The sequence below is a fragment of the Mus caroli genome, chromosome 11 (assembly GCF_900094665.2).
Source record: "Mus caroli chromosome 11, CAROLI_EIJ_v1.1, whole genome shotgun sequence".
NCBI classification, from domain to species: domain Eukaryota; kingdom Metazoa; phylum Chordata; class Mammalia; order Rodentia; family Muridae; genus Mus; species Mus caroli.
The window spans coordinates 98,431,582-98,444,715 of record NC_034580.1 but is presented as its reverse complement, the minus strand read 5'-3'; the positions used below and the strand labels follow the sequence as shown (position 1 = coordinate 98,444,715).

Below are 13,134 nucleotides of genomic sequence, written 5' to 3'. Positions count from 1 at the left end.
ATAAATCTTTTTTTAAAAAAATGAAAGAAAGAAAGAAAGAAAGGAAGGAAGGAAGGAAGGAAGGAAGGAAGGAAGGAAGGAAGGAAGGAAGGAAGGAAGGAGAAGAGAAGAGAAATTATTCCTTTTAAAGAAAAGGCGTGTTTCTCCATTCCATCAGAATGTCACTGTACTGACTACTTTTGGTGTGGAAGTGTAAGCTGAATAAACCCTTTCCTCCCCAACTTGCTCCTTGGTTTTGATATTTTGTGCAGGAATAGAAACCCTGACTAAGACAGTCACCATCGGAAAGGCAGCTGTGTCTGTGTGCTGGGTTTGGGGAGATTTATATGCTGCCTCTCAGACTGTGCTAAACCTGGAAAGTTCTCATTCTACCCTGAGACTCCAGGTTTGACTGTGAAGTTTGTGAGGGTTATGAAGGAATATTTGCTGGACTTGATAGAGTACTCGGATACGTTTTACCTAGAAGGAAGCCTAACACTTGAGATATGCCTCCTTGATGACATTCTGTTTCCTGTCTGTGTCTGTGTACTTGGAGCAGAACTTTTGGGTAGAATGTGTTGAGAATGCTGTGAGCTTGGTCCTGTTCCTTCATCTTTTGGAACGTATAGAGCCAGGGGTGTGTGATGGACCACCCGTTAAATCCCTGTACTCAGGAGACAGAGGCAAGTGGTTCTTCTCTCTTTAGTTCTAGGCCAGCCAAGGGCTACACAAAGAGACAAAAGAGAGGCGAGGAGGGGGAGGAAAACCTAATCCTTGTCTGACACGATCTGGAGGCTCCAGGCTTTGATGAATATGATTATTTTTTGAACAATGTCCTATAATTCAACAAATGCCTGCTTTGAGTTAGATGCACGTAGAACTTCTTGAGGTGTATAGGGAGATATGAGAAAAACATTGCATTCTATTTAAATTTTGATAAGAGAGTCTATTAAGTGTTTAGGAAGGAGGAAAAAAAAGATTTATCCATAACAAATGGCATAATAGTCATAGTGAATCCATTCTGCCCCATTCCTCTCAGAAGAAAAACATTGAAATTCATACTTAAGATAGTTGATCCTCACTGAGCCTGGTGGTGCAAAAGTGTAATCCCAGCTACTTGGAATGCAGTAGCAGGAGTTCAAGGCCTGCCTGGGCCACAGACTAAGGTGACTTCAGGCACCTCAGTGAGGCCTTCTCTAAAAGGGTTGGGGCTATAGATAGTTCAGTAGTAAGCTTAGTACCAAAGGGGGCGGGGGGCGGGGAATGACTTGAGTTTATAGAAATCTAAATCTATATGGGACCTACACCAGCACCAGCTTTGTTAGCTGTTGATTAATTGATGTTCTCCAAACTTAAGAGGAATGAGTACGGCCTCACTCACTGCTCATCGACAATAGCAGTCTTTCCTGAAGTTCTCTGACCATTTCTCTTGAAGAAATGGAACCTATTACAGAAAAAGGGTAGTTTAATTTATCTAGACGTGATTACTTGTGTGTGTGTGTGTGTGTGTGTGTGTGTGTGTGTGTGTGTGTGTACACATACATACACGTGTGTGTTTTCCACTCTTGCTTCTCCCCAGCCCTCGTTGAGTAGATGCTTTTGTCCCTGATGTTGAGTATATCATTTGTAGATTCACTGAGAGCTTATGTAGTAATGCTTGCCTTATTTTTTCTCTTCCACTCTTGTTTTATTTTTTACTTTTTTTTTTCTCTTTGTGATGTGACGTTTTCAGCTGATGTTTTGAGAGCAAATCCTTCTAATTTGGGAGCCCAGATCACAAGAGTGAGTTTTTCTATAGTGTCTTTAGCTGTATATCTTTTTTGTGTGTGTGTCTTTCTACCTTTCCCCCTCCCAGTTCCAAAAGATTTGAAACACATTTCATAAATACTAGGTAAGAAAATTCCTCTGTCTGTTGAACACCATGCCTTTCTAAAGCAATGTCCACTTTATATTGGGTCAGCTCCCTTTTCCTAAGCTGTTTGGGAGAGCATAGGCTGCTGGGCAGGCCTTGCGTTCACTTTTCATGTTCTGGAGTGTGTTGCACCGTCTTCATTGCAGATGGGTATGTCGGACTCTGTCACCAGCCTGTCTCATGACACTTCTTCGCTTTTTGTTTTCTTCTGTTTTGAGGAAAATTACACAGTAGCTTCTGAGAACAAAAGGCCCATTCTGTTACTAGAATTTTAAGTCACAGAATCTTCAACTTTCCTGTGTCCTTCTTCCCTGATATTCCTCTCAGGGCTATGAAGGAGTGGAAAGCAACATGATTATTTCCATTTTAGCAGACAGGCTGGATGAAAGTGGTCAGGCTGAGTTCTGAACATGCCAGGGTTGGAAGACCTCTCGACTTTCATAATTGTAAGAAACCTCTGTTATCACTAAAACCAGATAAAATCCCCACACTTTTATGGTGGGGAAAGAAAGTATTTCTGTTTGCTCTGATAGTGATAACCTCCCATGTAAGCTGTACATTGCTTTTTTTTTTTTTTAGCTCTTACACCTTGGGTAATTTTCTGTACCAGCCTAACCCCTTTCTGTCACTTTGGCCTGTGTTACTGCGATTTCTCTCACATTTGTTTGTCTGGTTCTGCGTCCTGGAAGAGCAGGTGATTGGTCTCTTTTCTTTCTTCCCAATAGTCTAAAATCTGCGTGTTGCTTCTGAAAGCATTTTGTTCTGTACAATAAGGCAAATGACTTGCTGTCCTAATTACAAATGCCCATAATCCAAGTGTCGTGCTCTAAGTGACCAGCGTTGTGTTTCTGAGCACCACATGAATAGACTAGTGTACTCCATGCCAGTGTTATAACATTGGTTCAGGGTAAATATTATAAAGGCTTTGCCTTCACATCTGTGTGTTATTAAAAATTGCTCACCTTCTGTTTCTTTCTTTTTAACTCAGAGATTAAAAGATCTCAAGCAGAGAGAGTTTGCCCGAAATGTGTCTTCAAGATCCCGCAAAGACGAGAAGAAACAAGAAAAAGCCCTTCGGCGGCTCCATGAGTTGGCAGAGCAAAGAAAACAAGCTGAATGGTAGGAAAATTTCATGTTAGGAATGTCCTGTAGATAAATAGAATCCTTAAATTTTAAATTTACAGGTTTAAAATTATAATTCAAACACTGGATGTAGTAGCTCATGCCTATAATCCTAGCACTTGGGAGTCTGAGGCAAGAGAATTGCTGTAAGAGTAAAGCCAACCTGGCTGATGAGACCTGATCTCAAAAAGTATATATCTAAAAATTATTTAACTTGGGTGGCGGGGGGAGGGGCTGTGGAGAGCTAGCTCAGCAGTATGAACACTGGCTGCTCTTCCATAGGTCCCATTCAGTTCCCAGCAACCACAGGGTGCCTCACAACCCTCTGTAAGGAATCTGCTGCCCTCCTCTGGCGATCACGTGTACATGCAGAGTGCTCATAAGTAAAAATAAAGTAGAAACTCTTAAGCCAAGGTTTTGAATTGGGCTGGTGTCTATCTCAGTGCTTTACAGAAGGCTATATAATGTCCTGGGTTTGATTCTTCAGTACCACATATGTTGGCAATAGCGCTCAGGATGGAGAGGCAGGAGGACCAGAAGTCCAGGGCTGTGCTTGGTTGTGTAATGAGTCTGAGATCATCCTGGGACACTTGAGAGCCTGTCTGAAAAGAGAAAGGAGAAGGGGTGAAGTGGAGAGCTCCGTGGAGTTGTCCTGAAGAGTGACTGACTTTAGTTGTGTATATTAGACACAACTAAAAGGTGCCTCCTGCCACAGTGAGGCCGTGGTTTCTGTTCCACGCTCTCCAGCGCACCGTGTAGAAAAAAAGCACAGCACTCCAGGTTACCACTACAGCCTCCTAGCACATGTTTGCTGAGTCAGGTATTATCACTGCCTTTTTAAACTCTACAGTTAGCCAGTGTGATTGTGTATGCCCTAATCTCAGTACTCTGGAAATAAGACAGGCCGATTTCTGAATTTGACGCCAGATTGATCTATACAATGAGTTCTGTCATCTCAAAAACAAAACAAACAAAAACTTAAAAATTAAAAAAAATAAAGTTTTATTATTAGAAAGATATATTGAGTGTAGGGCAGGATAGAGTACCTCTTTAAGGATCCAAGTTCTTCACTACTGGGAAAAGTAAAAGACAAACTTTGAAAGTGAGAAGAGGGGGCCAGGCATAGTGGCGCAGGCCTTTCATCCCAGCACTTGGGAGGCAGAGACAGGCAAATCTCTAGAGGTTCACAACCATGATGGTCTACCTAGTGGGCTCCAAGACAGCCAGGACTACACAGGAAAACAAAAGAGGAGGAGGAGGAGGAAGAAGAGGTGGAAGAGGAGGAGGAGGAGGAGGGGACAGAGCCTTGGCTTCTGAATGTTCAGAAATCTTACCACTTTACCTGCAAAAGCATAATACCCTGGCGTGTGAAATATGTGTGCACCTATGTGTTTCAGTCACTCTCCAGAGGACCATTCCCCTCATATTCTTGGTTTGGTCTTAGCCTATATTTCAGATTTCTATTTTGTGTTTAATTTGTTTGGTGTATAGACCAGGCTGGCCTTGAACTCAGAGATCCTCCTGCCTCTGTCTCCAGAGGGCTGGAATCAGAGGTGTGGCTACCATGCTTGGTTGCAGTTTCTTATCTGACAAATTTCCAAATTGCATTTGCTTCCTGTGTTTGTGCATGGATTCATGTGCCGTGGTGTATGTGTGGATGACAGGACAGCACTGCAGTCTGGTCTGTTCATTCACCTTTACATGGGCTCTAGGGATGGATATCGCCACAAAAGATGTATGTCAGGCTACTTTCTGGTTCAGGACATATTATAACACTTGTTTTTCTTCAGAAGCAACTTTAGCTATTTTATAAATTAGCAGTTAAAAGATGACTAGGTAAAAATGATCAGTGTATAGGTTACTGGTTTGGCACTGGGCCCTGTCCATGCAACATCATTTGTTCATTGATATGAGGTAGACTATGACATAATATAGTATGTCTTACTATCTCTGTCTGGTTGGACTCAGTCTTGAACAGCAATAACACATACAACAAAATTTAGATACCATGGTATCTGGATTTTTTGGCCCCAAGTTGAATGCAGCCCACAGTTAGTTATATCTAACTAGTTGTCTTTAGTTACTGAGTTCAGGCCACAGGAAATGCCTAGATAGTCCATACACAGCAAGACAGGCGGTAAACACTGGCTTTAAAGCTTCTTAGTTCTGTTGTAGGAGCTGGAACGCTGCTTGTTCTAGGCATCATTCTGAGCACACACACACATACCAAAGTATAATCGTTTGAGGGTTTTTGTTGTTTTGTTTTGTTTTTAAGATTTATTTGCTTCACGTATGTAGATATTCTGCCACTTGTCTTCAGACACATCAGAAGGTGGCATCAGATCTCATTACAGATGGTTGTGAGCCACCATGTGGTTGCTGGGATTTGAACTCAGGACTTCGGGAGGAACAGTCAGTGCTTTTAACTGCTGAGCCGTCTCTCCAGCCCAAGTGTAATCATTCTTGCAGTTCAACAGGGGCCAACAGCATGGCTCAACAGGTAGAGGAGGTGAGCCTGAAAGCCTCATCAAGTCCCAGAACCCAAACAGCAGAAGATGATCAACTCTACAAGTTGTTCTCCGATATCCACACATGTGCCATGGCTTGTGTACATTCACACACACAGTTAATAAAATGTAACAAGAAATACATTAAAAAGAAAATTATAGAATTATTAATGTTTAAGCTGTATGCTATATGTGTGCTATAATGCCTGAAAAATGAATCATTCCTTTATTTGCTATTTCCATGCTCCCTATCCGTTGATGGGAAGAAAAAGTCCATATTCCCATAACTTACATTATAAATTATAAACTTATAAATTAAACTTTATTATAATGTAGCCCCCTCTCTCTCTCTGTGGATGTGTACATATGTGTGATTAAGTACAATCCAGTGTCATGTACCCACCTGTAGTCTTCAAATATCTAGAGTATATTGACTAGAGTAATAATCTGTCATTAAACCAAAGCATGGATTTAGGTATAATGCCTAAGACATAGGGAAGAGTATTTAGTTTGTTTGTTTGTTTGTTTGTTTTTTCTTTTTTGAGACAGGGTTTTTCTGTGTAGCCCTGGCTGTCCTGGAACTCAACTCTGTAGACCAGGCTGGCCTCGAACTCAGAAATCCGCCTGCCTCTGCCTCCCAAGTGCTGGGATTAAAGGCGTGTGCCACCACTGCCCAGCTGATTTCTAAAACAAGTATAACCACATGGGGTAGTCCAGTAGAGGCTTCCAGCTATATTTAATTCAGAATGTGTATGTGTATTTATAAAATTTGTAAGCTGCATATATACTTGTAAATCCAGCCTTCTAGATTCAAACCAGTATCTTCTACTGCTCTACTACCTTCTCCGCCTCTTCTTCCTCCTCCTCTTCCTCTTCTTCCTCTTCCTTTCTTCTCCTCCTTCTCATTCTCTTCCTCCTCCTTTTCCTCCCCTTTCCCCTTCCTTCCTTCCTTCTTTCTTTTTTTATTAAGTGAAATTTGAACGGAGTGTGGTAGGGCATAGCTTTATTCCTAATGCTTGGGCTAACCTCTGAGTTGAAGGTTAGCCTATATACAAAATGAGTTTTAGGCTAGCTAAGGCTACATAGTGAGACCCTGTCTCAAAAAAAATTAAATAAATAAAATAAAAGTAAAATTTGAAACACTTCTCACCAGCTCTATGTAATGGAAGAAGATAACCAACTCTCAGGTTCTGACCTCAACATGAATGGCATGGCATAAATGAACACACAAATAGAAAGAGAATTTTTTTTTTTAAATGTTGTATAGGATGAACTAGAACTCACTGCATAGATGAAACCAATCTTGAATTCAATAGTAATCCTGTATCTCTACCTCCTAAGTACTGTGCTTAAACCACTATGCCCTGTAGAAAAACCTTTGGAATGGTTGTATATCCGCATAGTTGATTATATGCCAGGTTACGGTAAGGTGATAGAAAGATTGGAAGCCCAGCAAGATGGCCCAGTGGGTAAAGGTTTTTGCCATCTAATTTCAAACACCAGAATCCACATGGTAGATGGAGAGAACTAGCTCTAGCCTCTAGATACAGACTTTTCACATGCATTCTTTCTGTCCGACTCCCCCTCTCCCCAACTAAACAAATACATGTAGTCTTGAAAGTGGAAGCGCTAGAGAGATTGATTGTTCAGTGGTTAAAGAGCGCTAGATGTCCTTCAGAAAACCTGGATTCAATCTCCAGTTCACAATCTTTTATAAACTCTAATCCCAGGGGATCCAATGTCCTCTTTTGACTTCCAAAGGCAATGCATGCATGTAATACACAGGCATACAGAAAAGCAAAATGTGCACATAATATTCAAATAAAATGAAAAGGAAAAATTTGTTTTAAATATATGATTGCCCTAATACATGATTTACTCTGTCTGCATGTACACCTGCATGCCAGAAGAGGGCATCAGATCCTTTAGAGATGGTTGTGAGTTACCATGTGGTTGCTGAGAACTGAACTTGGGACCTTTGAAAGAGCAACCAGTGTTCTTAATCACTAAGCCATCTCATCAGCCCCAGAGAAATAATTAAATTAAAAAAAAAAAAAAGGCTTGGTAACAGATTAAAGAAGAAACTGTGAGATGCTATTGGTAAAGAACTTGAGCCTAGCCGGGCGTGGTGGCGCACACCTTTAATCCCAGCACTCCGGAGGCAGAGGCAGGCGGATTTCTGAGTTCGAGGCCAGCCTGGTCTACAAAGTGAGTTCCAGGACAGCCAAGGCTACACAGAGAAACCCTGTCTCGAAAAACCAAAAAAAAAAAAAAAAAAAAAAGAACTTGAGCCTTTTTGTAGGGCAAACAGCTTAAAGGATAGCAATAGCTAGCTGGCCTTGGGAATTTAACCTGTTACTTGAACCAAATGAAACTTTGCCTACCTCTGTTCAACAAGTTCCATTCATCAGCACATTGCTAGGGACAGCCACTCTGTATCTTTGAGACCCAACTCATCAGTGGAAGGACAAAGAAGACGAATGTTTTATATACGATCTATAACTCGAATCCTCTCTTTTGTTTTCTCACTTTCTCACCACTGTATAGTGCACCGGGAAGTGGGCCCATGTTCCGACCAACCACGGTAGCTGTAGACGAGGATGGTGGAGAGGAGGATAAAGACGAGTCGTCAACCAACAGTGGTGCAAGTGCTGTTTCTTCTTGTGGCTTTGGAGCTGACTTCTCCACAGATAAAGGGGGCTCTTTCACGTCAGTACAGATCACTAATACCACTGGACAGTCACAGGCTCCTGGCTTAGCCTCCCAAGGTATTAGCTTTGGCATTAAGAATAATCTGGGACCCCCACTGCAGAAATTGGGAGTATCATTTTCCTTTGCCAAGAAAGCTCCCGTCAAACTTGAATCAATAGCATCCGTTTTCAAGGACCATGCAGAGGAAGGGAGCTCAGAAGATGGAACGAAGGCTGATGAGAAGAGCTCTGACCAAGGGGTGCAGAAGGTGGGAGATACTGATGGCACTGGTAATCTTGATGGAAAGAAAGAAGATGAAGACCCTCAGGATGGAGGGTCCCTTGCCTCAACACTGTCCAAGTTGAAAAGGATGAAACGGGAAGAAGGAACAGGGGCTACAGAGCCAGAATATTACCACTACATCCCCCCAGCACACTGCAAGGTCAAACCTAATTTCCCCTTCTTACTCTTTATGAGAGCCAGTGAACAGATGGAAGGGGATCATAGTGCACACTCAAAGAATGCCCCCGAGAACAGAAAAAGCAGCTCTCCCAGGCCTCAAGGCTGTAGTAAGGCAGCAGCAAGCCAAGGAGCAGAAAAAACAGTGAGTGAAGTTTCTGAGCTGCAAAAGGAAGCCGCTGTGGCTGGGCCTTCAGAGCATGGAGTCAAAACTGAAACTAAGAAAGGCTCGGGAGGAGGGGGAGATGAGCAGAATGTAGAGAGTAGGGAGACGTCAGAGAGCCCAATGTGTGAGTCCAATCCTAAAGACATTTCTCAGGCCACCCCAGCAACAAAAGCAGGCCAGGGACCCAAGCATCCCACTGGTCCATTCTTTCCAGTTTTAAGCAAGGATGAAAGCACTGCTCTCCAGTGGCCATCAGAACTACTCATTTTCACCAAAGCAGAGCCTTCCATCTCCTACAGTTGTAATCCTTTATACTTTGACTTTAAACTTTCAAGAAACAAAGATGCTAAAGCTAAAGGGACAGAAAAGCCAAAAGATGTTGGAGGCTCCTCAAAGGATCATCTCCAGAGCGTTGATCCTAGAGAACCGAATAAAAGCCAGGCAGAGGGGCAGGACGTAGTGCTCTCTTCAGAAGGCAGAGTGGATGAACCTGCTTCAGGGGCTGCCTGTAGCAGCCTGAACAAGCAGGAGCCTGGGGGTAGCCATATGTCAGAAACTGAAGACACTGGGAGAAGCCATCCTAGCAAGAAAGAACCATCAGGCAAGTCTCACAGACACAAGAAGAAAAAGAAACACAAAAAATCCAGCAAGCACAAACGTAAACACAAGGCTGACACAGAAGAGAAGAGTTCTAAGGCAGAGTCTGGGGAGAAATCTAAGAAGCGCAAGAAACGAAAACGGAAGAAGAACAAATCATCAGCCACAGCTGATTCTGAACGCGGACCCAAACCAGAACCTCCTGGAAGCGGCAGCCCGGCACCACCGAGAAGGCGGCGCCGAGCTCAAGATGATTCCCAGCGGAGATCCCTTCCTGCTGAAGAAGGAAACAGTGGCAAGAAGGATGATGGTGGGGGTGGTAGCAGTTGCCAAGATCACAGTGGGAGGAAGCACAAAGGTGAACCACCAACTTCCTCCTGCCAGCGGAGAGCTAACACCAAACATAGCAGCCGGTCCAGCCATCGGAGCCAACCCAGTAGTGATGATAGTGATGACGCTTCCTCACACCGTCTGCACCAGAAGTCTCCATCCCAGTACAGTGAAGAGGAGGAGGAGGAAGAGGAGGAGGAGGAGGAAGAGGAAGATGAAGACTCGGGTAGTGAGCATTCTCGTAGCCGCTCTCGATCTGGCCATCGCCATTCCTCACATCGTTCCTCCCGGCGCTCTTACTCTAGCAGCTCTGACGCCTCTTCAGACCAGAGCTGCTATAGTAGACAGCACAGTTACTCTGATGATAGCTACAGTGACTATAGCGACCGATCACGAAGGCACTCCAAGCGCTCTCACGATTCAGATGATTCAGACTATACCAGCTCCAAACACAGGTCTAAACGACACAAATACTCATCATCTGATGATGACTATAGTCTCAGTTGCAGCCAGTCCCGAAGCCGATCTCGGAGTCATACAAGGGAGCGATCAAGATCCCGGGGTCGAAGCCGCAGTAGCAGCTGTAGTCGCAGTCGAAGCAAGAGAAGAAGTCGCAGCACCACAGCCCACAGCTGGCAGCGAAGCCGAAGCTATAGCCGGGACCGGAGCCGCAGCACCAGGAGCCCTTCTCAGAGATCAGGCTCTAGAAAGGGCTCATGGGGTCATGAGAGCCCAGAGGAAAGGCGCTCTGGCCGCCGGGATTTCATTCGTTCAAAGATCTACCGCTCTCAATCCCCCCACTATTTCCGATCAGGTCGGGGAGAAGGTCCTGGAAAGAAAGAAGATGGCAGAGGAGATGACAGTAAAGGAGCAGGCCTGCCCTCCCAGAATAGCAATACTGGCACAGGAAGGGGGTCAGAAAGTGACTGCAGTCCTGAAGATAAGAATTCTGTTACTGCCAGACTGCTGCTAGAGAAGATCCAGTCCAGGAAAGTGGAGAGGAAACCCAATGTGTGTGAGGAGGTGCTGGCCACCCCTAATAAGGCTGGGCTTAAGTACAAGAACCCCCCACAAGGTTACTTTGGGCCTAAGCTCCCCCCGTCTCTTGGTAATAAGCCTGTTCTTCCAATGATAGGGAAGCTTCCAGCTACCCGGAAGTCCAATAAGAAATGTGAAGAGTCTGGCTTAGAAAGGGGAGAAGAGCAGGAACATTCAGAGCCAGAAGAAGGGTCCCCAAGGAGTAGTGATGCTCCATTTGGGCATCAGTTCTCAGAGGAAGCAGCTGGTCCCTTATCAGACCCTCCCCCAGAAGAGCCAAAGTCTGAAGAAGCTACTGCTGATCACTCTGTGGCCCCTCTAGGCACCCCAGCCCACACTGACTGCTACCCTGGGGATCCAGCCATCTCCCGTAACTACCTCCCGGACCCCAGCGATGGGGATGCTCTGGAGTCTCTGGATAGTGGCAGTCAGCCAGGCCCTGTGGAATCCAGCTTGCTGCCTATAGCCCCAGACCTTGAGCACTTCCCCAGTTATGCACCTCCCAGTGGGGAACCTAGTATTGAATCAACAGATGGGACTGAGGATGCCTCCTTGGCTCCTCTCGAGAGCCAGCCCATCACCTTCACCCCCGAGGAGATGGAGAAGTACAGCAAGCTCCAGCAGGCTGCACAGCAGCACATCCAGCAGCAGCTGCTGGCCAAACAAGTGAAGGCCTTTCCAGCCTCCACCGCCCTAGCTCCAGCCACACCAGCCCTGCAGCCCATCCACATTCAGCAGCCAGCCACAGCCTCTGCCACCTCCATCACCACTGTTCAGCATGCCATCCTACAGCATCATGCTGCAGCTGCTGCCGCCGCCATTGGCATTCACCCTCACCCCCACCCTCAGCCGCTTGCTCAAGTACATCATATTCCCCAGCCCCATCTAACCCCTATTTCTTTGTCCCATCTCACTCACTCAATTATCCCTGGCCACCCTGCCACCTTTCTAGCTAGCCACCCTATCCATATAATTCCTGCCTCAGCCATCCATCCTGGACCCTTTACCTTTCATCCCGTCCCACACGCTGCCCTCTACCCCACCCTGCTTGCCCCACGGCCTGCTGCAGCAGCTGCCACGGCCCTCCATCTTCACCCACTGCTTCACCCCATCTTCTCAGGTCAGGACCTGCAGCACCCTCCCAGCCATGGGACTTGAGTTGGGAGTCGGAAGCCTGTGTTGAGCCAGGGAAGGTGACCTATTCTTCCCTTGGGGGTGTTGAGCCATTTATACCAGCAAGTAAAAGCTGGAACGGGCAGTGTCTTGACAGCCAAAGAAATGAGTTTTGGCTTGCAGGGATGGATTTAGATTTGAGGTTTGCTTTGGGTTTACTATCAGGGATATTTACCCCCTTTCTATTAGTCCCTCCCTCCTGTGTTTCTAAGCTAGGGAACACCAGTAAGTGCTACCCACAGTCCTCTGCAGCAACATCTCCAGACTGTCAAGTAATCCTCCTTCCTTCCTCTACTTTCTGATCCTCTGCACTTCCCCTCTGTAAGTTCAAAACATTTTCCTCCTCTAATGGGTTGTCACCAAAGCACTTGCCACGGGCCCATCTGGTCCTGCCTTCTCAGTGCCACGAGGAAGGCCAGGCTGTCTCTTCAGTGGTGAAAACTCCACTTTTCGGCAGTGTCTTTGACTATCCGTTTGTGACACGTTATCCCAGGTGAGGTGGAAGAGGGAGTCTAACCTAGAACCAAAAGCAACTCAGGCTGCAATTTGATCTACTTTCCTTATAAACAGAGCCATGCACTTGGCACTACTGTCCTCATGCCCCTCATCCCAGAAGAGGCATCTACATATCCCAGAAAAGAAGATCCTATCGTGAGTAGAAGCTACACTGATCATAGGGTCACCCATGTGCTTCCCAGAAAGGAGCTCGTGTCTGAAGGGTATATTTCCTTCTGTTATGTTGATGTTTTCTTCTTAATTTATAGGATTTTTTAATGTAAAATTGCACTGAACTCTATAAACATAAATGCTGCTTTTTGTAGCTCATATTAAAAAGGTTCCGTATTTGTAGTATACTGCAATAATATTTTTTACATCCAGCTCTTTAAGTGATCCTTGTTCTGGTGGCTTTCTGTAAATATGTTTGCCCTAGTTGAAGTAAGAAACTTTAAAGGTTATAAAATAAAATTTAAAAAAATAAAATATTTGTTTTCTGCTAGATGCAAAAATGACTAAGCATGTATATTTTATCAACCTCCTGTATTTTTTGAAGTTATGAACTATAAAAATGTTGACACACTTTTTTTTTTTTTTTTTTTTTTTTTTTTTTTTTTTTTTGGACGGACAGTGTTAAATAATTTGCAGTAGTTGGTTCATCCTGC

General features: G+C 44.7%; 1 protein-coding gene across 3 annotated transcripts in view; it reads left to right on the top strand.

Annotated features, from left to right (window-relative positions):
* The window catches only part of Gpatch8 (G-patch domain containing 8), a 77,010-nt gene extending 63,956 nt beyond the window's left edge, over window positions 1-13,054 (top strand). For 2 of the 3 annotated variants that reach the window (XM_021177201.2, XM_029483228.1), the window contains 2 exons: window positions 2,880-3,010; window positions 8,068-13,054. In XM_021177201.2, the coding sequence (XP_021032860.1) occupies window positions 2,880-3,010; window positions 8,068-11,959 (4,023 nt within the window). In that variant the 3' untranslated portion in view covers window positions 11,960-13,054. Of the gene's footprint in view, window positions 1-1,711; window positions 1,762-2,879; window positions 3,011-8,067 lie in introns of all 3 variants that reach the window. The other variant, XM_029483229.1, reaches the window with a different exon arrangement.
* Window positions 13,055-13,134: the final 80 nt, after the last annotated feature.